At 35.1% G+C, this 25105-nt stretch overlaps 1 protein-coding gene across 6 annotated transcripts in view; it reads left to right on the forward strand.

Moving 5' to 3' along the window:
• FOLH1 (folate hydrolase 1) overlaps window positions 1–25105 on the forward strand; it is a 65338-nt gene that overhangs the window by 16834 nt on the left and 23399 nt on the right. For all 6 annotated transcript variants that reach the window (XM_002822339.5, XM_024255682.2, XM_054524891.1 and 3 more), the window contains 9 exons: window positions 922–1023; window positions 6312–6437; window positions 7226–7412; window positions 9845–9938; window positions 17120–17218; window positions 18104–18189; window positions 19604–19723; window positions 21802–21884; window positions 23824–23887. In XM_002822339.5, the coding sequence (XP_002822385.3) occupies window positions 922–1023; window positions 6312–6437; window positions 7226–7412; window positions 9845–9938; window positions 17120–17218; window positions 18104–18189; window positions 19604–19723; window positions 21802–21884; window positions 23824–23887 (961 nt within the window). The remainder of the gene's footprint in view (window positions 1–921; window positions 1024–6311; window positions 6438–7225; window positions 7413–9844; window positions 9939–17119; window positions 17219–18103; window positions 18190–19603; window positions 19724–21801; window positions 21885–23823; window positions 23888–25105) is intronic.

The following is a 25105-nucleotide window of genomic DNA, read 5'->3' on the forward strand; positions in this document are numbered from 1 at the left end:
GAACCAGCTTTAAACTAACTCCTGAATCCTTTTCATGGGGCCATAGGCTTTGATAGATCCATCTAAGGCAAAGCCAACTTTTGTGCTACCTCTGAGGATTCTTGCCTTCATTTTATTTTTTTGCTTCTGAATATTCCTTACCATTTTTTCCAATTTAATTATAAAATTAAAAAGACATATATTTGGTTCAGTGTTTTTCATTCTTTTCAGTGCATATGTTGTTCAGAGAATCTAGATACAGCCAGCTGTGGATTCCCCAATCATGTACTTTTTTTTTTAAGTAAATTTAATATTTACTTTGTTCCTAGGTAATTATCTAAGCATTATTATAATGACTGAGATTACCAAACAAAGTTACTTTTTATTTGGTGATTAAAATCTTTCTCCAAAATCGAAAGCTAGTCCTTACAAGTTCTCTCAAGAAATTCATGAGGTTAATTTACTTCTAACCTTCTGTGAAGCAGCTACATATTTAGGCTTTTATTTACACTAGCTTAGTATGTATGCCACTTACAAAAAATCAATTTCTAATTCTTCCTTCTATCAGTACACAGTTTACAGTATACAGTATTCCTTTTGGAAGAGTATCTTTTTACCTCCTCTGAGCTTTTCTTTCTATAGTACTCACTTATTTTATGATTGTTGTTTTTTGTTTGGTTGATTTTTAGTTATTGGTGGGGTTTTTTAGCTTTGTTTCCTTGAATAGATCTTACCATTTTGAGGACAGAATCTGTGATGTATTCATCTCATGAATTCTTCACAACTTCTGGCATAGTGTTGGGTATTTGATACTATCATCAAAATCCTGAAGGATTCATTCACCCTCTACTGACATAAAAGATAATATTCATTTTTTTGTGTTTGATTATAGTAACCAAACTTTAACTGATTTATTTTGATTATAATATTTTGTTTCTCTAGATTTTCAACACATCATTATTTGAACCACCTCCTCCAGGATATGAAAATGTTTCGGATATCGTACCACCTTTCAGTGCTTTCTCTCCTCAAGGAATGCCAGAGGTAAAAACACAGTGCAACAAATAAAAATGACAAAAAGAAGCCTTCCTTCTCTTCATATGTTCAGCCGATAATTAAAGGGTCATAAAGGGACTTTTGATGTAATCCAATTCATTTTAAGTAATGAGAATGTCTTAGTAAGAAGAAGGAATATTGATTATATTTTATTAATGGTATTTTTAAAGATACAATTTACTGCAATGAGATGCACAAATCCCAAATGCACATTTATTGATTTTTGACAAATGCCTACATCTGGGTGATCCAAATCCCATCAATGTACAGAATATTATATTACCTTCACTTCAGAAAGTTCCCTTATGCTTCTTCTTAATCAACTCTACATACCCCAGAGGATATCTTTCTTTGACATTTTTGTCACCATAAATTAGTTTTGCCTATTCTAATTTTTCATCTTTTTGTTCACTCTGTTTTCCTTTGTTGAAAAAAGATTCTTAATTTTGACATTGTCAAATTATTTTCCTTATGTTTTTGCACTTTGGGCCTTCTTTATTAATATTCTCCTTTATTATTTACAGCGATATAACTGCATGACTTATGTATACCAAAAATTAACAATACATTTTTATTTAAAAATAGTATTAATATTATCAGATTGAAGCTAAACATAAATGACCAAATAGTATATGATAGCAGAAAGTATAATGAATAAATTTAATCTAAAATAGCTAAAAAATATAAAATATACTTTAAAAATCTTAAATGAATGTGATCTATTGAAGAAGTTGAAGTGTGAAGTGTGAAATTGAAGAACACTGAATGTATTGAGCAGTGAAAAGATTATGTATACAAAAACAGGTTGGCCGGGTGCAGAGGCAGGCGGATCACCTGAGGTCAGGAGGCACAGTCTCGGCTCACTGCAAGCCCCACCTCCCGAGTTCTCGCCATTCTCCCGCCTCAGCCTCCCGAGTAGCTGGGACTACAGGGCCCTGCCACCACTCCTGGCTAATTTTTTTGTATTTTTAGTAGAGACGGGGTTTCACCCTGTTAGCCAGGATGGTTTCCATCTCCTGACCTCTTGATCCGCCCGCCTCGGCCTCCCAGAGTGCTGGGATCACAGGCGTGAGCCACCGCGCCTGGCCCGTGAAATGTTTTAAACACACATAGGGACATACATAGTTTTGAAAGAATTAACACTCCACTGGCTGGGTTACAGATGATCCAGTGAATTTATGCACTTCAGCCTCGGCGACAGAGCTAGACTCCGTCTCAAAAAACAAAACAAAACAAAAACTCACGATCAGTAATCTTTGAATTTACGTCTGAATCCTGTGGAATATGAAATATGGGATTCTGCTTTATGCTATTTAAAATTAGCAATTTGCCATGTTCATAAATATAGTCTATCTAGTGGTTCTCAAGCTTTAGTGTCTGTCACAATAATCTGGATGGCTTGTAAAACACAGATTCTAGTTTCCACTTCCTAAGTTTAATGGGGTGGAGCCTGGGAGTTTGTGTTTGTAACAAGCGTGATATTGTTTCTGAGGGTTCAAGGACCATCTTTGAGAATCACTGGTTTTGCCTCCCAATTCTATCTCTATAAATAAGAGTTAGGGAGATGGAAGCTTAAGGAAACAAAGAAAATTCTGGGCTAAGAGTGCAAGATTCTATTTATTCACAGTCATAGAACAATGGATGGTACAGTGTAAGTTGTACAAGGAGGTCTTTGTCTAAAAACAAAGCTCTTTTCTAACTAACAGTGACAACTTGCATTTGAGAAGTGCTAAGAGGGAATATCTGTCACACTTGTTTTCATTTTCAAAGTTTACTCTCATTTTTAAGCTAATATATTTTTCAGTTTTCTCTCCCTCACAGTTTGTTTTGTGAGGATTGCTGATATATCAAAAGACAGCCACATTTAGAGACATTTAAAGGTAGTCTCCTCAAAGTTAGTTATATTAAGGGTAAATTTCAAGTAGGATACTTACACTAAATAATTATTTTGCTGAAATCAAATTGGTTAATGACTTTGTAGACACAGTTAAAATAGAATGAGGATGCTCCAGAGAGGGCTAACAATGATAAATCAGACACATAGTGTTATGATTAATAGTACATTAATATTACATTGGTCTTAGGAAGAAATACAAGAGCTAAATGTAATCCTTTTACAGAGGCAAAGATTCAAATGTCAGTTTCCCAATTAGACTTTCCTCATTTTATTTAATATTACACCCACTTAAGCTCTAGTTCACCATTTGTATACTCTATTTAAATGCTTTTTAATTTTTTCTATACTACTTATCACCTTTTAATATAATGTATGCTTTGCTTAGTTATTAAATTTAATGCTCATTATTGTATTATCCCATCCACATTACAGGAAACCCCCAACTTAAGATGGCTACTTAAAATTTTTTGACTTTATGATGGTGCAGTAGCCATCCTCATTCAGTACACTTCTTAACTTATCGTGAGGTTATGTCTGGATAAACCCACTATAAATTGAAAATATCCTAAGTCAAAAACACACTTTAGATGTATAATTATTTTCAACTTAGGTGAGTTTAATAAGACTTAATCCCATTGTGACTGAAGGAGAACCTGCAGTGTAAGTTCCTTCAAGGGCAGAGATTTGTTGTATTACATAGGGCACTGCCTAACACATAATAGATCTTCACCAATTTGTCAAATGAATCCTAGAATCAGCTTGGAAACAATTCTATTTTAATATCTGATATATATTTGTCATGTACATGCTATGAAAAATGTAGTCAAACAGGAAAACAATAACCAAAATAAAATGATAGGATATTGGAAATCATCTGGGACAGAGGTTTCAAACTAGGGTGTGTAAAGACTTTCCAAAGGCAAGCATGACATGGTTTTAAAGAGATCAGTTTCCAGATCATCAATTACCCTGTGCACTTTTTCATGGTGTTGAAAGCTAGCCTGTCGTGAGGTCCTGCTCTCTATTTACAAGCGTTTTCATCTTATTTTATAAATGAAAAACATCTCCTACCCATTCTAAGTCAATATGAAGCATATATCTGTGTTGTAAAAATCTCTGGGGCTTCAAAAAAAGAGAGAATTAGAAATATTGTTTTCAATGTTAAGATAGTGAATGGTTCTAACAGCTGGGTAACAAATTCTTAGCAATTCAAATAGTTTACAATTGAGCAAAATTAAAGGTAAACCCAATTGAGTTTCCAGCTAATATCATTAAAAGACACTTGTATGATAGATCAATTTGTGATTTTCAGATTATAACTTGAAAGAAGTTTAAATAAGTTAGTGACAATTCTATAACAAATCTTTCATTCCTATCCAAGTTTTCTCAGAACTTACTGTAAAAACAAGAAATGTAAATTGAACTGTTTTTGCTGATCCCTGTCTCATTCTAGCAATAATTTGTTCACCCACTGAACAAATGTGTTAAGATAACGCTTCACTGTCCCACTCATTGCATTAAAAGATATATTTCTAATCAAATTTTATGGTTATGCATTATTTATAAGAATTGCAATGATGTTGTTAGACTTAATTTGATACTGCTAGTAATTATAATTATAACTTAATCTATCTTTTTTTTTTTTTGAGACCAAGTCTTAGTCTGTCGCCCAGGCTAGAATGCAGTGGTATGATCTTGGCTCACTGCAACCTCCACCTCCCATGTTCAAGCAATTCTCGTGCCTCAGCCCCCGAGTAGCTGGGATTACAGGCGGGTGCCACCACGCCCAGCTGATTTTTGTGTTCTTAGTAGAGATGGGTTTTCACTATGTTGGCCAGGCTGGTCTTGAACTCCCAACCTCAAGTGATCTGCCCACCACAGTCTCCCAAAGTGCTGGGATTACAGGCATGAGCCACCATGCCTGGCCTATAATTATAATTTACTCTTGAAGCTGTTTCTTAACACAATCTGTCACAAAAATAATTTTTTTAAAAAAATTGACATATAGATATACTGATTCAAAGAAATTTGACAGTGATTAATAAAAAACTTTCAAGCATACCCATATTTAAGGTAATAGATTCTGAATTGAAATTTAGAATGCTAGTTGATAATTGTGGAGTGTTCTCTTGGGATCAACATCTGTGAAAAGCAGAGCTGGATTAGGCAGAGGGAGAAGTCACCCTGCAATGCCAGCTGAAGGATAGCCTTGGCTAAGCCTATAAGGAGGTCTGGAATAGTTTCTCAGAATTGTCCTACGTTAGACTGAGATGTCCAGGTCTCTGTACCCTTACATCAAACAGTCACTGAATGTGTGGCATTCTAGGAAGGGACATGACCTTGAGCAAGGGGACTGTCTACAGCTGAAGCAATCCTTGAAGGGGCTGACAGATGAAGATGGTCTGCAGAAAGCCTTCCCTGCAGCTGGAGCAAAAAGTCCTTCATTGACCATGAATCTGGAGAGCCCATCTGGTGCCCAGCACAAATATATTTTACTTTAGAGTAAAATTCTGTGGGGGAAGATGGACAATATACAAGTTCAAGAAAAAAAAGAGATGACAAAATTTTGACTGTAAAGAAGAGCATGTTCATGTAATTTTTAAAATTGATGATGTTGAATAGTAAATAAATAGTGTTTAAATTCCTTTGGATCAATATAAAAGTTGTGTACAATTTCTTCTAAAAATGTTAATATTTATAGTAAGCTAGATGTTGCATGCTTTGCAGCTACTTAAAAGGTATGATAAAAAATTTTAAATTTTAGATGAAGGGGTACGTTGTCAAAATTAATTTAGGGAATAGGTGAGCCAAAAATGTTGGAAGATCACTGATTTAATCTAGCAGATCATTGAGCCAATGAGAATATCGAGACTCAAATATGTTATAAGATTTGCACATAATCACATTAATGATTGAAATCAGACCTGTAAAGCAGTGATGTTACCTGTGCATTTTTCTTTACTTGGTAGTTGTTAAGAACCATTAAGCTACTCCCTGTGAACACACACTGAAGAGAGAAAAGGTCTCATTAAGGGCTTCTTAGCCTAGGGTATCTGGACCCCTTCAAGTTGCATGCAGCAATGTGTATAGGTATATGCTTTTCTGTGGGGGGGCGGCTTCTGCAGCTTCAGCTTCATAGCCACTAAATATGGGACAAATACAAACAAATATTACTTAATTCATGTGCTTCTACCCCATCTAATCCATTCTCAATTTAAATTCATTTTTCCCTTGAATCTCTTCTTCGGAGCTCATGCATTTCTGACCCTCCTGTGTGCTCTGAGCTCTTCCCTCTTTCAAAAATGTCCAACAGTCCCCATGCAGAAAAATCTCCTTGTTTTATATCTGACTTATATTAAGTCATTCCTGATCTCAACAGGGTGATCTAGTGTATGTTAACTATGCACGAACTGAAGACTTCTTTAAATTGGAACGGGACATGAAAATCAATTGCTCTGGGAAAATTGTAATTGCCAGATATGGGAAAGTTTTCAGAGGAAATAAGGTAAGGTAAAAATCATCTCTTTTTTTTCTCTCCCCCAATATAAAAAGTTTTAGTGGGTTTTACATGTGTAGAATCATTTTCTTAAAACTTTATGAATACCATGATTTTCTTGTATTCTGTGATGTGCCCACCTTACAGAAAGGACACATTTACTAGGTTATATCCTGGGGTTAAATTTGGTCATTGGAATTTGGCCAGTGTAGATGATTAGAGTGAACAGAACAAATTTTTCTGTGCTTACGGGTTATGCCTGTGGCCTACAAAGAAGCATGCACTGGGTTTATTATTAACTTTCAGTATCTTTGTTTTAAACATTTTCTACAAAAATGTTTACTAAATTGTAGTATGAATTGTTATAAATAATGAGAGAAAACAATTTACACATAGCAAATTTAAAAATTACTCTCATTTAATTTGTTAATAAATATATTTTTCTCTTTAGTGGGAAATTAAATTTTAAAAAATTCCCTTTCGACTGTAGAACAAATAGGAATTTGGCCTGTAGGGTCTACTTGCTTATTATATTTCTAAGCTAGTGGAAGGAAATAGCAAATACTCACTACCATTAATAAGAACATTTCCAAATCTGATGCTCTGAGGATTTTTGGAGCTTATAGTAGCAAAAAGAAAAGGGAAATTCTCTCTGAGATGTCCTTCGTTGTAGGCCTAATGACAAAAGGTTGAAGATAAAGTTCTACTACTCATTTAAGTGTAATTTTGAAAATTGATATTACCGAATCTGGAACAACCAATTTAAAATAAGGAAAGAAAGACACTGTGTTTTCTAGGTTAAAAATGCCCAGCTGGCAGGGGCCAAAGGAGTCATTCTCTACTCAGACCCTGCTGACTACTTTGCTCCTGGGGTGAAGTCTTATCCAGATGGTTGGAATCTTCCTGGAGGTGGTGTCCAGCGTGGAAATATCCTAAATCTGAATGGTGCAGGAGACCCTCTCACACCAGGTTACCCAGCAAATGGTGAGTGATCAGTCCTTGAATATCATAGGAAACTTAACATTTGAAAGAGACTTTATTAAAGAATTTCCTTTGGCACAATGGACTAAGCATGTCTTTTTTTATTCTCCTTGCATTTAAGAATGAAAGAATTTTGAACTCTAAAATGATTGGTTCAGGCCCCTTACCCCCTTATTTTGAAACTTGGGCTTGGTGGGCTTTCAAATTCAGACTTTTTCAGCTATTTAAAAAACATTATGGTGTTACACATATACCATAACTTGCATAACAGTGACATAGGGGGCTGGGACAGAATATAGGGAAAAAGCATATAAATATTTTTGCTGCAGAGTGTATGAATACTTATGCTAAGTAGTAAGTGGGGGGCGGGGAATAAGGAATATAAACAGACTTATGTCTACTCAAGTCAAATTTTGCTTTCAAATGAGTTCAGGTCAGATCAGGTTTTGCTGTTAAATAAATTCCCCCCAGATTTACAGATTTCACAGTGTGGGTAAGGGACAGGAGAGCAGAAGTTCCATAAACTTTTTAAATGGCCAATTTAGGATATAGAGCCCAGGAAATGCATATTGCTTCATTGCTGTAAGATAACAGAGATAACTTTCAAAGAGTGTTTCCTAAATGCCAGCATTTTACTTGCATTAACAACCCTGAAGCTAGGGGATGTTATTATCTCTTATTTGACAGGGAGGAAAGTGAGACTGGAAGTCAGCCCAAGATCACCCCTCCTCTGAATGAGCAGCTGGATTCAAATTCAGGCAGTCTGGCTCACAGAATCCACATACTAGCCTTACGCTGAAAGGCTCCCCTGTAAAACATTAACAAAGGGAGCTAATTTATTTTGAATGTGCTCAACTATTTGATGATGTTTACAAAAATCTGTGATCATTAAGTTTGTGTGGTTTAAAGCTAACTAAATTTTTAAAACTTGTATAAAATACTTTGCCAAGTTATCTATGACATTTATGTCTTCATCTGGTTTTACTCTTAAATTGTAGACTCCTGTAAAGATTATGTATTTTTTTTTTTGGCTTTGTAAATCTTCTTAGAACATAATACATTGTCAGAATTATTTTTTCTTTTTTAAAAAATGATACATATTACTCTATGGTAAAATTATATAAATCTACCTGAACTTTATTTGCTCCACCTTTTTATTTCCAAGTTTTAAAAAATGCAGCTTAGCCTAAGCTTTATTAGTTATGCAAAGTCAAAATAACGAAAATAAAATGAGATTAACTGGAATGTTTCTGTTGATTTTCTTCAAATTTGAATGATGGTATTTTAGGGGGAAAATTATGTTATTTCTATGGGGCTAATGTTTATTGAATTATTTTTTGTGCCCTATACATTTTTATTTTCCTTCTAATTTTACATTTTATTATAGCATAATTCTAACATATACGAAAGTAGAGACAGTTATCAACATGTTGTCCATCTTGTTTTATTTGTTTATCGCTCCAAATTTTTTGCTATTATTCTAGAGAATTTGAAAACAAATCCCACACAACATATCATTATGTCATTTTACCCATAAAAACAAGGATTTGCAGTTACCTAAGTTTCTTATTAGATTGTTTTAAAAAGAGAAAAAAATGGAAAAACAGCTCTAATTTTTCTTAAATCTGAAGAAATGATAGGATGTGTGTGCTTATTTTGAGGTAGAGATTACATGCAATAAAATACATAGATTTCAAGATTTCAGTTCAATAAATTTTGCAAATCGCATGTGTTTATGTCACTTAAAATAGAATATAAGGGCATTTCCATCACTCTGGAAAGTTCTTTTGTACCCCTTTCTGGTCAATTTTCTCTGTGTCCCCTAGAAGCAATCACTTTCTAATATCTAGCATCGTGTATTCGTTTGCCTGGGTTTGAACTTCAAGTAAATGGAATCAAACAGTAGATTTTTTTTTTTAAAGCCTTGCTTATTTCAATGTAGGAATTAGAGATTTTCCATCATATTGTATGTATTAGTTTTTTTCTTTCGATGATTGAGTAGCATTCCATTGTGGGATTATACTATGGATTGTTTATTCATTCTTCTGTTGTCAGAAACCCAGACTTTGTCTAATATTTGGCTAATATAAATGTGGTTGTTATGAACAATTTTATACACATCTTCTTGTGGGCATGTGCTCATCTTTCTAGAGTACCCAGGAGTGGAATTGCTGTGCCATAATGCACATTTCTGCTTGACATTGCTTTTCAAAAGAGTTACCTTAAGTGATTGTATAATTTTAGACTAGATTCTCACAAGCAACGTAGGAGGATTCCAGTTGCTCCGCATTCTCGCTAACATTTGAATTGTTAATCTGTTTTACTTTAACAATTCTAGCAAATGTGAAATTAGAATGTATTTAATGTGATTTATAGAGAACCGTTTGAATGAAACTGGGTTTTTACTGGAAATATGGCAATTTTATTTTTTTCAGAATATGCTTATAGGCGTGGAATTGCAGAGGCTGTTGGTCTTCCAAGTATTCCTGTTCATCCAATTGGATACTATGATGCACAGAAGCTCCTAGAGTAAGTTTGTAAGAAACAATGGATGGCTATTTTGGTAATTTTCATTATTGACAGTTTTCAAATGTTAGGCTTTTATCTCCATTTTTTAGTACTTAAATTTTACAACATGGATGCTGCTTGTAATTTTATCACTATAAAATAGAAGAGTGGTTCTGTTCTGGAATTTAGGATATACATGAGTATCTGGTGTATGACAGCCATGAAAATGAGCCTTTCAGATATTTAACTGCAGGCAGCCTAATTGATCAATTGCTCCAGACACTGTGCTTTGAAACCCCACTATATTTGTGTCAAGACTATGCTTCCTGTAGGTGTTCTCGGGCAATGACTCAGTGTGTCAAGGATACTACTACAGGCCTGTTTCTGGAAGGCACTGGATTCCTCTGATGCAAAACTTTGGCCCAAGGACTCCCTGATAGCCTGGCTTAAATAGATGCTGCACCCAACACTCCTCTTTCTTTTCCTCCTCCCTTTTTCCTTTATTCGATATTAGACCTACCTTGCAGTCTAAGGACTTTCTCAGGGTTTCTCAGCTCTCTCCTCATTTTCCACACACGCTTTTCCCTAGTAAATCTCTTACTCGTGTATTCCTCTTACTGTCTACGTCTGGGAGGACCCAGAATAACATGCTATGAGAGCAACTTCCATTTTGTGTTTATCTCTATTCTTCTTCCCCTTCTGCTTTCATTATTGAAACTTTCTGCTTTCATTATTGAAACTTTCCCAGATTTGTTCTGCTTAACCTGGCATTGGAACTGTTTCCTCTTCCCTGTGCTGCTTTCTCCCGTCGCCATGTCCTTTTTTTTTTTTGAGACAGAGTCTCACTCTGTTGCCCAGGCTGGAGTGCAATGGTGCAATCTCGGCTCACTGCAACCCCCGCCTCCTGGGTTCAAGTGATTCTCCTGCCTCAGCCTCCTGAGTAGCTGGGATTGCAGGTGCCCACCACCATGCCCAGCTGATTTTTGTATTTTTAGTAGAGATGGGGTTTCACCATGCTGATCAGGCTGGTCTCAAACTCCAGACCTCAGGTGATCCACCCGCCTTGGCCTCCCAAAATGCTGGGATTACAGGCATGAGTCACCGTGCCCAGCCACCATTATTCTTTAGAGGTGAGAGAACACTGGCTTTTCTAAAAGTGAAATTGATAGAGACCAAAGCGTCTGGCCAGGTAGTCCCTTTTCTTCTTTAAGTTCAAGCCTTTCTTAATCATTTTATTCCAGTATCTATGAGGAAGCACTTTTTGACCAAGGGCAAGGCACTCATTTTTAGAGGTGAGGAGGCTGACATCTGGGGAGTAGGACCATCTGTTCAATTTAAGGGCAGATTAAGAAAGTACCCAAGTCTTTCTTCCTTGGGGCTATAAGATTTACTGCATTGGTTAAGATTCGGGACCAGGCACAACTTTTGATAGCACCATAGACTATGCATTTGCCTAAAAATATGTATAAATAAAGAATAAGTATTCATGATATTTAAAAGATAAAAGTGATTTTACCATTACTTGTAATAGTGGAAAACTATAGACAACACAAATCTTCAACAATTTATATGTACTCAAATAATACATTAATGACTATGATAGTAAATGAAGCGATTAAAAGATATTATATGTTGTACCAGAATAATTAATAATATAGAAAAATGCTTATGATATACTATTAAGTGAAGAAAAGCAAATTTCAAAACTATATATATATAGTATTATCTCAGTTACATAAAAAATTAAAACATGGGGCTGGGCACGGTGGCTCACGCTTGTAATCCCAGCACTTTGGGAGGCCGAGGCGAGCAGATCATGAGGTCAAGAGATGGAGACCATCCTGGCCAACATGGTGAGTGAAACACCGTCAGTACTAAAAATACAAAAATTAGCTGGGCATGGTGGTGCGTGCCTGTAGTCCCATCTACTAGGGAGGCTGAGGCAGGAGAATCACTTGAACCCAGGAGGCAGAGGTTGCAGTGAGCCGAGATCACACCACCACTCTCCAGCCTGGGCAACAGAGTGAGACTCCGTCTCAAAAAAAAAAAAAAAAAAAAAAAAAAGAAAAAAATTTAAAACATGAACCTGTATTATCTTTGTAATTAGAAAAGAGGGATGATGCATAATATCATGGAATTACATGTGAGATTTATTTAGACGTCTACGATTTGGTCTGGTTTACTAGGTCAATATCAGCTGTGCTCTGATTGTGTAATGGAATTATCTGATTGATTGAAAAATAACAAACGCAATTCATCTGACATTACTGTGTCAGCCTCTGTAAGCCATTTTACAGATACAATCACTGTTAACAACATAACTTTCATGGAAAAGTGCATTTTACATTCAAAATTTCATAATTAAAAATAGACACTTTCTATTCACCCATACTTTCTAAGCCATAATGAAACAGTCCATATAAATGGAATTTAGTTTTAAAAAATTGTTTAAAAGAACAAATGGTTTGTTTATGAATTTCACTGTGAAAATTTACTCTCTTGGCACAGGTACCTTGGGAGTACTCAAGGTACTCAATTCTCAGGTTCTCTCAAGTGGTTAGCAGTTTAGCGTTGTGCACTAACTAGAAAAGACAGTGTTTTACAAATGGAATATATCATGAAATAAGTTTATTAATAAATGTGTGAGTAAATGAGGAGAGATATAAAGTCATATAATGGTCATATAATGGCCCAAGAATGCTGAGAACTTAAATAAAAAGTTTATGAAATGTGAGTGATGGTAAAAACTTCAGTGTTGACTTGAGTGGGAGGGAAAGGGGACACCATATATATTGTTTCCTGTTTTCTTTACATGTATACTAAACACAGTGTGATTATGTGGTTTTAATTTGCCTTCTACAGTAACTTCTAGGACAATAATTATAGTGCCAACAGTAACAGTAATAGCATGTATCCTGCATGGAATGCTAATTATGCTTTAGCACTTACTGTTGTGCTAAATGCTTTACATACATCTCCTCAATTAACCTATAAGACAACGATATGAGTTAGTATTGTGATACTCATTTTAACTAATGTTCAGAGAGTAAGTGAGAGAGCCGTGGCCCAAATTCATGTCTGATGCAAAAGACACTTTGGTAAACACTACTCGCTCTCTACTTAATGACGTAAGCATTTAGTAGCCACCTTTATTGATTACGGTGTTGTCTCATTCTTATGCCTCTGCTCGAGAGACCTTTAATGGCTTCTCACAGCCCACTCACTCAAGAAACATTTACAGAATGACTTTTATATTTCAGGCACTGTGGTAAAAGTAGGAATTAGGTACAGTCAGTAGTAATGTCCTATCTTGTATTCTTGATTTTAGTAATTACTTTTTAAACTTGGTCAGTTTAACTAATGGTTTGCTAATTTTGTTGATCTTTTTGAAGAATCACCCTTGGTTTCATTGATTTTCTCTATTTATTTTATTATTTCTCTTTCAATCTTTGTAATTTCCTTTCTTATGCTTTATGAGTTTAGTTTAGTTTTCTTTGTGCAGTTTCTTAAGGTGAAAGCTTAGCTTAATGATTTGAGATTGTTTCTATGTAGGTGTTTACAGCTATGTATTTTCCTTTAAGCACTGCTTTTGCTGCATCTCATAAATATTGGTATGTTGTGTCTTCATTTTCATTCATCTCAAAGCATTTTTAAACTGTATTTGCAAGTTCTTCTTTGACCCATTGGTTATTTAGGAATTAGTTGTTTAATTTCCATATATTTGTGAATTTCCTAAATTTACTTTTGTTATTGATTGCTAAATTCCTTTTATTGTGGTTGGATTAGTAAAAGAAGTATATGAGTAATAAAATGATTGTATAATTTCAACCTTTTAAATTTATCCAGACTCGTTTTACAGACATGATTTATTATGAAAAATGCTCCATGTGCACTTGAGTTACACTATTTTTCAATTTCTTTCTCAAGGAATCTTAGTCATTTTATATCCCAGCCAGAATAGTCATCATGCCTCACACTTGCTCTATGCTTGCCTGCCTCTGTGCCTGGAAGGCTCTTCGCCCTCATTTTTCCATGCCCGGCCCTTATTCATCTGTAAAATCCAGATCAAGTGAAACCTTCTTTAGAAAATAATTCCTGATCTCACAAGCTGATTCAAGCTTTCTTTTGGCCAAATTTTTTAGAACTTTACCTTTGCTCTGTCATGTTCTGTTTTATATTATGATTGGTTTTATATGTATTTTTTTCTGAGTGATTTATAAACTCTTTGGTGGAAAGACTGAGTCTTGTATAAATTTATATTTTTTAGTGAATAAAACACAGTGCCTTAAACATAGTACACAACAAATCTTCTCCAAATGGTCAAATCAAAATTAATATGCTACAAGATACAGAATTATAAACTCAATACTGTCTATACATTAATTACTGGACATCTACTGTCTACCAAATATGTTCAGAGACATTTTCCAACATTTATTGGTACTTTCTAATATTTTTGTGGTTTGAAATTTTAATATTCAACTTTTAAATATTTGTGGAATTTATTTTTTATTTATAAAGTGAGAAAATGACCTAAAGAGATTTATACCTCAGTAACATTTTTCAACTGAAACTTCTCCATGTATGTGCATTATTTTTTTCATTGGTATATTAGATTCTTATATATAACTATTATTATGTTCTCTTCTAGTCATTTGTTTACGTGTCCTTGTGGGGACACTACAATCGTGGCTTTATGTTGTGTAGTTTTATGGAAATATGGACTATTAATTTTTATTCTGAAGAGGAAATACATTTACAAAGTTCACAATTCAAAGGGATTTATAGTAAAGTTTTCCTCTCATCCATTTACACCCCCAAAGCAACTGATGTTATTAGTTTATAGTATATTAGCATAGTTCTCTGCTGCAGAGAGAGGTCCTGGAAAAAGTGTGTTGCTGGTCCACTGCAAAATGCAGAGGGTTTTATAGATGAGCTGGTGAAGAGGTAGTGACTGATCTATATAAGTCATGGACAAACTGGTTGGACCAGGTGTGTCATTTGCATAGGGTGTGAATTTCTGGTGGACCCACCCTAATCTTTTGTTATTCAGGTGAGTTCTCTGCCTGAGCTGCGCCATATTGCTCATTTCTCTGTTACTGTGCATGTGGTAACAAAAACAGGGAAGATGGACCCTCCATGTGTACATGCCTGGCCCCCAGGCAGCCTTTTGTTTTGTTTTGTTTTGTTTTGAGACTGAGTTTTGCTCTTTTTGCCCAGCCTGGAGTGCAATGATGTGGTCTCGCCTCACCGCAATCTCTACCTCCCAGGTTCAAGTGATTCTTCTGCCTCAGCTTCCCAAATAGCTGGGATTACAGGCATGTACCACCATGCCCGGCTCATTTTTTGTATTTTTTTTTTTTTTTTTTTTATTAGAGACGGGGTTTCTCCATGTTGATCGGGCTGATCTCAAACTCCCGACCTCAGATGATCCGCTTGCCTCACCCTCCCAAAGTGATGGGATTACAGGCGTGAGCCACCGCGCCCGGCCCCAGGTAGCCCTTTTCTATTGGCACAGCTGCCAGCATTCCCCCGCACTTTCAGCTTGCTAATCTATGTTTGCAGCTCGATTTTTCAGGCTGCTTTTTGTTAGGAAAAAAAAATAATTTCTTGGGCTGCTTTTTGTTAGAAGGGAAGCTCTGCCGAGGACTCTGTTGCCCCCATTATCTGCTTACTAAATTTCTTTCTACCTCCTGTATCAATATTTTATGTATAATTAAGTATATGTATATTCTTTACTTGCCTTTTGCAAATTTTCTGTATATTTAATACTCTGCTGTTTTGACTATGTATTATGCTTTCTACCAATGTAAAATGCCTCTTCATGTTGCTTGATGCTTTATATGTGGCATTTTATTGTAAATAGATTAAATAAATTTTATAATACGTTACTTGAAATTCTGTTTAATATCCAAACTCCTTAGTGAAAAAGGGAAAAAAGAGAGGAATTATTTACACTTTGATAGAGCATTTTAAAACAAGATATTAATTCTAATGAATTTTCCATGAGAAAGTGATCTTACTGATTGTTTCCTTATTGCATGTGCAGTAGATTCTAGGTTAAGTTGAGCTATTCATATTTCCTCAAACAGGTAGACAGGGAACAAGCACCCGTGTACAGGCACAGAAGAAAACAGGACACGGCAGAGCATGCTCCACCACACAGCCTGGAGTGCATGAGGGTGCGTGACCACAGAGAAAGCTGTACAGGACAGATTGAAATTCTCCACTTTTGATTTCATAACTAAACATCTCAGTATAATATCAGATAATGACATTTATTTTTCCAGGCCATTATTTAAGTGGAGCTGGGTTTAAGTTTTGGAATATTCATTTAACAGGAACAAAATGCCCGTGGTAGGCCCAAAGAAGTCTGCTTTTGCCTTATAGCTGGATTTTCATAAAAATATAGTTACAATTATGATAGAGATTATTCAGTTTGAACACTCAGTCTCTTAAGTTTGTCGGGAAACACATTTGTCTCTCTGTAGCTGTTTAGTAAAAGTATATTGTTTTACATGCCCATATCAAGAATAAGTTAATCCATCATCTTAATACAGTAAAGGCAGATATGTTGAAGTGAAACTACAAGAACCCCACCATTTCATAAACATTACCATGTTTTCTTTCTCAGTCACCTGCTGAAAGATAACCAGGGACCATGGCATATACTGGGTGGTTGCCTGAATCTTTATTTCTGAATTTTAAAAAATAGCGTGAAGCTTTTAGGGGCTTCTGAAATGAAATCCTTTCTTTTGATCCTCCTGTCTTCTTAGTAGGTGTGTATGAAAGTACTTTGTGAAAAATAACTATACACCAGTGAGACAAATAAGAACGAAAAATTTCAGAGAGTTAGACATCAAGCTCTTTCTTCAGCACATGCTCTGGAAAGCACTTTTAGATTTACTACTAGATACTGGTAACGCAGATCAAATTCTTATCAATAATTTGAATCTTAATTATACCATTTACTAGTTGCATGACTTTGGACATGTTATCTAAGCCTCCTGTGCCCCATCTGTGAAGTAGAGGTAGCAATTCCTCAGAATTGTGGTAAGGTTTAAATGACATATTATATTCAAAGTACTTTGCACTCATTAAAGATATTATGAGCAGATGCTCAATAAAGTGAATCCATTAACATTTTAATGCGTTACTTCAAGGTTTTTTTGTGGCTAATAATGTTTTTTTGTGTCCAACAGAAAAATGGGTGGCTCAGCACCACCAGATAGCAGCTGGAGAGGAAGTCTCAAAGTGCCCTACAATGTTGGACCTGGCTTTACTGGAAACTTTTCTACACAGTTAAGAGACTATTTTAATTTTAACTCTTTTAAGGGGGAGCCTTAAAGAAAAAATACTATAGAGGATGACAGAAAAAGTAAAATTTATATAATACCAGCAGGAAACAAAACTGCAAGTTAGAACCAGTGTAATTTTTGCCTGTCAACAATTAGAAATCTTTAAACGAGATTGAAGATTTAAAAATTATGAGTGTTGTTGGAACTCAGAAAATGGATAACCCAAAGTATGGTGTTTTGGCATGCTGAGCACTTTGAACTAAAGGATAAAAGTCCTTAGATGCAGCTTCAGAATCAATAATTCTGACCTCCTACTTCACCCCACAAGAGCAGAGTGTAAGTTTCTCTCTGAAGTTCCCTTATCTGAAGCTCCTGCAGAAGGAAAACAATGACTTTCCTTCCACTCCCTGAAATTTTATTAACCAGGGAAAACTGAACTCATATAGTGGGAAGGAAAACTGAGGCATATCACTTTATCTGCACAGGCTTTGTCACAAGCTGTTGACTGTTCTCTAGTTCCATTCAAGTTCCAAAGAGAATTATTTACAAACTATTGCCTGCTCTTTGGGCCCATTTAACTCTCTTGAAAACCATTTACCACCCCTCAAAACCACCTGCACTCCCCCACTTCCACCTCCCCTATGAAGAGGGTGCTAGTTAAACTTCAGCCATTTAGCCTTTGTTTGAGTCTCACATTTTGTTTGGCTCCTGTATACACTGGTGTGTTGGTAAGTTTGTATGCCTTTTCTCCTGTTAGTCAATTTTCAGTTTATTTTACCAGATCTGAACCTTCAAAGGCAGAGGAGAAAATTCCCTTAACCCTTATAGTGTTAATCTGTTAACCAGTTTTGTTTTTTTTTTAAAGAACGTCTTTTATTTTTGCATTAGAAAAGTCAAGATGCACATCCACTCTACCAGTGAAGTGGCGAGAATTTACAATGTGATAGGTACTCTCAGAGGAGCAGTGGAACCAGGTAAAGGAATCATTTGCTTAGCAAATATTGATCAAGTAACTGTTATGTGCTGGATACTACCAAGCTCTGGGAGTGCAAAGTGAATCAAAACAAACAAACAAACAAATGAAGAAAACCAGTGGAACTCACCTAAAAACAAAGGAAATAAGTATGAAATAATTTTGTATTGTGGTACAGGTGGTGAAGAAAAGTGAATGTTTGGTGCTAGGCTGGGCAGATGACCAAGGTGAATGATAAATTGTGCAGGCCTCAATTAAAGGATCAAGGGAATCAGGGCAGGGAAAGATGTGTTTTCTTCCAAGTTTTCTGAATTTTTTTTACCATATATTTTGCATAGAGAAATATCTTTATGATAACTATAAACATCTGTATAAAATATCACACTCTTAGAAAATTAAGATAATCGTATATTAATGAATCCTTTGCATAGTTTTATTTTCTACCACTAAAGCCACTGATAAAATATATGGACATATGATTTCCATAGAAGTTCAGATGATCTACTGATTAATACATTTTATACATAGTCTTAGTTCATGAAGCCTCAGTTTCTTATGAACTATTTGGTTCTGTATTTCTTACCAAAACAGATACTATTAAATTCATATTAAACACATTAATTGCATGTTTCTTACAAGCAGCTAGTGATTTATGTCTGATCAAGAATATTGATATCCTTGTTGTTTGCATATTCTAAAGAGTACTAAACAATATATAAGTGGCTACTATTGAATAATACTGAGTACCTATTTTGCGCCAGCTCCATGATAAGCATTGGAAATGGGGAGATAAAAGAAGACACAGACCTGAGACAAAGAGCTGACAGTTTGTAAAGGGAGCCATATGCTTAAGGGTGATCAATGCTTTATCACTCCTGAGAGCTGGGTAGGCAGAGAAATTCCCTCTTCTATAGAAAATACTTGAGCTGTACCTTAAAAACTGCATAGAGGGAGAAAATATTTGAGCTGTACCTTAAAAACTGAATAGAGGGAGAAAATATTTGAGCTGTACCTTAAAAACTGAATAGAAAGAATAGGAATTGGAGAGCTTCCTATGTGGCCACTGTGTTCTCTTACTCTGAATATATTAGAAAGTGGTAAGTTAGGTAAGAGAGGAGTAATAGAGAATTACAAAAAATGTGAACGAGGATCACGTTAAACTTTCTTAATTACTTAATGTAGTACTTATAGTAATACATTGAAATATATATTTGTTTTATCACATGCTTTCTCAGATAGAAGAAACACATATTAAAATCAGAAATAACATATTTTCACAAATCTTGGCGAACCTAGCCTTTTTTTTTTTTTTTTGTGAGTCATGAGTGATTTGTATTTAGATGCTATTGAGTTTTTTGCAATTTTCTCTTTTATTGACCTGAAATGACAAATAATCTTGTAACGATGCTTTCTAGACAGATATGTCATTCTGGGAGGTCACCGGGACTCATGGGTGTTTGGTGGTATTGACCCTCAGAGTGGAGCAGCTGTTGTTCATGAAATTGTGAGGAGCTTTGGAACACTCAAAAAGGAAGGTAATACAAACAAATAGCAAAAAAGCCAACCTATCTGAGTCTCAGTTTAGTCTTCTGTAAAGGGAGTATAAACATACTACCTCAACCATTACATGTGTTTGGTAAAAACACCAATACAATTTTTAATGATGGTTGGTTAATTATATTGTTTATTTTTGCATTTATTTATATAACAATTATATTATTGATATTTATGTATTAAGTGATAATCTGAAATAAAGGAATTATACTGTTAATGGTTGTTCTTGGCAACTAAGAAGATGCAGATGCGTTATATCACTAAAGAAAACACACTGAAATTAGATTATAAGCCAAAGCTTCCTAGTCAGAGACTGTAAGCAGACGTTCTTCCATGTCTTCTAACCCCAGACCTCACGTTAAGTGTACGGAGTAATTAAGGAGATAGATGCTCATTCAGAGAAATACTGGTCTTAGGTCTAAAGGGATTCTGTCAAAAGTTTGGAATCTGTGTTCTCATACCCTGAGCCCTGGTGTGCTCTCACAAAAATTAGGTTTATACACGTAACATCACCACTTTAGCCATTTTAGAATCTTCATATGAAAGCCAAAGTAAAATTTAGTTCAGATGTTTGCTTTTTAAAATAATAATTACACATTGAGAGCAGGAAGTTCATTCTCTTTATTGACCCTGCAAACAAGGTGTCTGGAGCTGTAAAATATAATCTATATATTTTTATCAACAATAAAAACAATAATGTATGTTGTTTGCATAGTATTTACTCTTTTTTTTTGAGAAACTATTTTTCTATGTCCTATCTACTTTGAAGTCATAGCAACTAGGGAGAAGACATATTTACTTATCTTCTCATGTTACAGATAAGTTAACCAAGGTTTAGAGAATCAAGTCATTTCCCCAGGATTATGTAGCTAGCATGTGGCAGAATAAGAGAATCAGGGCTCAAACTCAAATTTCTGACTACCAGTCCACAAAACCATGATGTCTCTATTTAAAATAAAATGTAAAGGTGCTCAGTTCTTTTTTTTACACAGCTATCTTATATTTGAAGAAAACAAAACAATGGAAACCTAAATTTGCATAGTTAATGAAGTAGGTAGTGTTTAATTTTATTACAAAAACGTTTCATGATTTTGCTAGGAAATCCCTGTGGTAACTGTACAAAACATCACTGTGACAATTATAGAATATGCCAAAGAAATAGAATGCTGATGAATAATAATAGGAAATTTGAATAATACTATTGACAAAAACAAAAGACTCGAGTCAACAGCTATAGTATACACATTCTTAAGCACACATGAATATTTACTAAGATGATGACTTCTCACAATTTTGGGGGCACATACTCAGTGCTTTCTAAACATTATTTCATTTAATCCTCCCACAATCAAGTGGTATCTTCATCTTTACTCTCTTGTTCCTTGTATACAGATGAAGAAATGGAAGTTTAGTAGGTTTGAATAACTTTCCCTCAGTCATGCTGCTAGTGAGAGAACCAGGGTTTGAAACAAGATCTTGCCTTAACTCCAAGGTCAGTGTTTATAACCTCCGAGACACATCACCCCTCTATTGAATTATGTGGTTTTCAGCAACAGCAAACATTGCTGTTGCTAACTGAGCCCTCGTTGATTAATTCTGGCAGAGAATGGAGTGAAATCATACGGACCAGCTGATATTGAACAATTGTTCATTTGATGTCAGAACAACAGGAAAGAGTTCTAAAGGATTTTCTCTCAGTTATATCTGCTTTCAGAACACCAAATGCATCTAGAAATTTCTTTCTTTGTTCTAGGCGGTTGCAGACCACCAATGACTTTCTATGCATAGCGAATCATTATAAACCTGTTAGAATGTTTTATGATCTTGCAAGATTTTTACTGTCACATTTCCCCCCTTTTCTATGTAATTGTGCTATTTTGTGTCAACAACTTTAAAATCTTACAAAAGAAAGTTATGTAAGTAAAGATTTTTACTACAATTTGCCCTTCCCAAACCATCAATGACTTTTTTTTTTTTTTTTTTCCCAGTCTGGGCTTGGTAGTGTCCTGGGTATATTATGAATTTTTTTCTATCATTTATATATACACATACATTTTAGGGTGGAGACCTAGAAGAACAATTTTGTTTGCAAGCTGGGATGCAGAAGAATTTGGTCTTCTTGGTTCTACTGAGTGGGCAGAGGTTAGTTGATAATTTGCTATAATATAAATTTTTATAAAATAAAGTAGCCAGGAATTATTTGCCAAGCATGTAAAAATAAGAAGTCAATATAATGAGAAAGTATTCAAAGTTTTTTCCCCAAAATCTGAAGCAACATATTCTTGTTCAAAAATCAGCAATAAAAATCTCTGTTGCTAAAGAACTAGGTTTTTTTGAACCTTTTAGAGCCACTTAATGTCAATTGTCAAAATTAATTTATCTTTATTTCCTGGGAGTATGAGAGTAAATAAGTAGATATGCTAGAAACCAAACATCAAAACAAGGAGTTAGTTTCTTAATCATATTGTAGTTTATTCTTCAAAATATTGTCTTAGCAAACATGAACGACCTAACAGACTTTTTAGTGAATATCTTCCCATAAACATGTCATTTAAGTGGAGAATCTTGTCTGGTTCAAAGGGAATTAAGCTATTTCAAATTTATGAAAAATATGAAGTTAAATTGTCTCTATTTCCTGACCATGAAGCCAAATTTTCCTGTATTATGTTTGATTTCTATCATGATTCTTTTACGCTTTCCAAAATATCTCCTAAAGCTAACTATACAGAGTCTCGCTCTGTTGCCCAGGCTGGAGTACAGTGACGTGATTTCTGCTCACTGCAGCGTCAGCATCCCGGGTTCAAGCGATTCTCCTGTCCTAGGCTCCTGAGTAGCTGGGATTACAGGCATGTGCCACCACACCTGGCTAATTTTTTTATGTTTAATAGAGACAGGGTTTTGCTGTGTTGGGAGGCTGGCCTCAAACTCCTGAGCTTAAGTGATATGCCTGCCTCGGCCTCCCAAAGTGCTAGGAATGCAGGTGTGCGTCACCATTCCTGGCTGTAAGGTATACTTTTCATTTATCTTTCTTAATTCATAATGACCTGCTCTATGTTAAATTATGTTAAAAGTAAGGCAGAAATTTCCACCACAGAATATTTACTAAGACATTTGAAAAGTAATTTTACCTGCTTTATATATTGTTGTATTGTGTTGTTGGCTTTATATAACAGAAACGTTAGCTATAAAGTAAATATATGCAAAGTCAATGTTTATTCCATTAATTTCCAGTCATGCTGTAAATATTTATTGGCTTCTTTCATACTCCAGATATTATGTGAAACCCTGTGGACTTTAATTTTCTTTGAAAAAAAATGGTGCTCCTGTAGACTTAGTCAAAGTTTTATAAGAAAGAATTTTGCCACTATCTGGAAGAACCTAATATTTTGACGGTGTAATTTGTGTCTTTCAAATTATTTTTTTTGCTTACAGTTGCATTTTTTTCATTTCTTATCTTATAGTCAGAATGCTTAGGAAATTATCTATTTTAGAGACTCAGAATCCACATTGATGTCTCCAAAAAACTTTGCTACGCGTTGTAAAAGTGTGCAATTATCAATATTGACCAGGAGATGGTGCCATCCTACAGGAGAGCCTGACTTCATGGTCAGGAGATGATTTTTCACTTATTTTTCGTAATATGAAATTTAACTTGAAATTTCATACACTTAAAATACCTTCATTCCACATGAATCAGGCAATATTCTCTGCTTAAATAATGAGATGTTTATAAGGAAGATTTTCACTGAAAAGTCTCTTAGGTCATTCATGTTTGCTAAGACAATTTTTTGAAGGATAAACTACAGTATGGTTAAGAAATTAACTCTTTTTCCGCTTACCATAAGTATATGGACAATTTCATCTTAAATATTAGCTTTTAACAAGTTTTGCTTGTTGTTTCCTACCAGTAATCTTTATTGAAATTCTTTCAAAGCAGATCTTTTATGAGACTTTCTTATGTCAAATTTGTCGTTAATATGGGTCAGCTCAATTAGAAATCTACATACATGTAGATGTGCATTTTGTGGGGGAGGGGGAGTGGGTTATAACTTTATATTTATAGTTTTCCTTTTTATTATAGGAGAATTCAAGACTCCTTCAAGAGCGTGGCGTGGCTTATATTAATGCTGACTCGTCTGTAGAAGGTGAATGTCGTTGGTCTCATAAGAAAAGATGTGATTAAACTACGAGCAGCAGTCTGGTTAATAAATTATGCACTAACAAGGAAGGCTATGTATTAACATGTGGTTGGGGAATCTACTGCAACGTCTGACAGGAAGCAGTGTGTGAACCCTAGTTGAGAGTTGGGTGAGCCCTAGGTGAGCAGGTTTTTCTTTTCTTCTTTCCTTTCCTTTTATTTTATTTTCTTTCTTTTCTTACTTTTTTTTTTTTTGCTTTGAAGTATAGAGTACTAATTCAGAAAAGCAGCATTCTTTTATTAGCTTCATCTGGTCGATTTCTTTTTATATACGGCAGGGATTTAGTAAGTATCTGTTGAATGATTAAGTCAGGGACCTAAAGAGTTATATAATTTAGAATGGTGTAGAAAAACTGTATCATTTGTGGGGTGCGGTGGCTCACGCCTGTAATCGCAGCACTTTGGGAGGCTGAAGCAGGTGGATCGCTTCAGGTCAGGATTTCGAAACCAGCCTGGCCAACATGGTGAAACCCCATAGCTATTACAAATGCAAAAATTAGCTGGGCGTTGTGGCGCACTCAGTACAGATAATATACTAAATCAATCTTGAATTATATTGTATGCAGGTACTTTAGAAAGGGTAGGATAAAACCACTCTGGGAGTTCAGAGGAGAGAATAATAGAAACTTCAGGAAAGGCTTGAGAAATGGGATAGGCATTTGAGGCTGACTTTGAAGAATGGAAATACTTTTAATAAGCAAAGGACCAAACTAAAGGAAATCTCAGATTGATTTCCATGAAAATGAAAGAGCCCATTGTCACTACAATCCAGCTCCACTAATATATCTATATCTTGACCATATGCAACATCCCAGCCATTGCACTCCTGTTCTCTACACTCAGATTGCTCTTCAACACCTCTTTACCTGTTTAATCCTTATCCTTAGACCCTCCTTTGAAATGTTACTTTTTCAGGGAAGACATGTCTTCGTGGCACTCATCACTGTCATTATTAAATAATTATTTGTTTTACAAGTAATAGACTGTATTCTTTAACAAGGAACAGACAGTATCTTGCTTATTCACTCCTAGATTTCTAATGTTTTATTAAATAAATATTTGGGGTACGGTTGCAAAAAAAAAGGACTAAATGAATGAAGGGGGAATCTTTTAGAATATTTTCTTTAGTGTATTAGTAAATTTGCCATGTCAACACTTGGAACAT

The sequence above is a fragment of the Pongo abelii genome, chromosome 9, assembly GCF_028885655.2.
Source record: "Pongo abelii isolate AG06213 chromosome 9, NHGRI_mPonAbe1-v2.0_pri, whole genome shotgun sequence".
Classification (NCBI taxonomy): Eukaryota; Metazoa; Chordata; class Mammalia; order Primates; family Hominidae; genus Pongo; species Pongo abelii.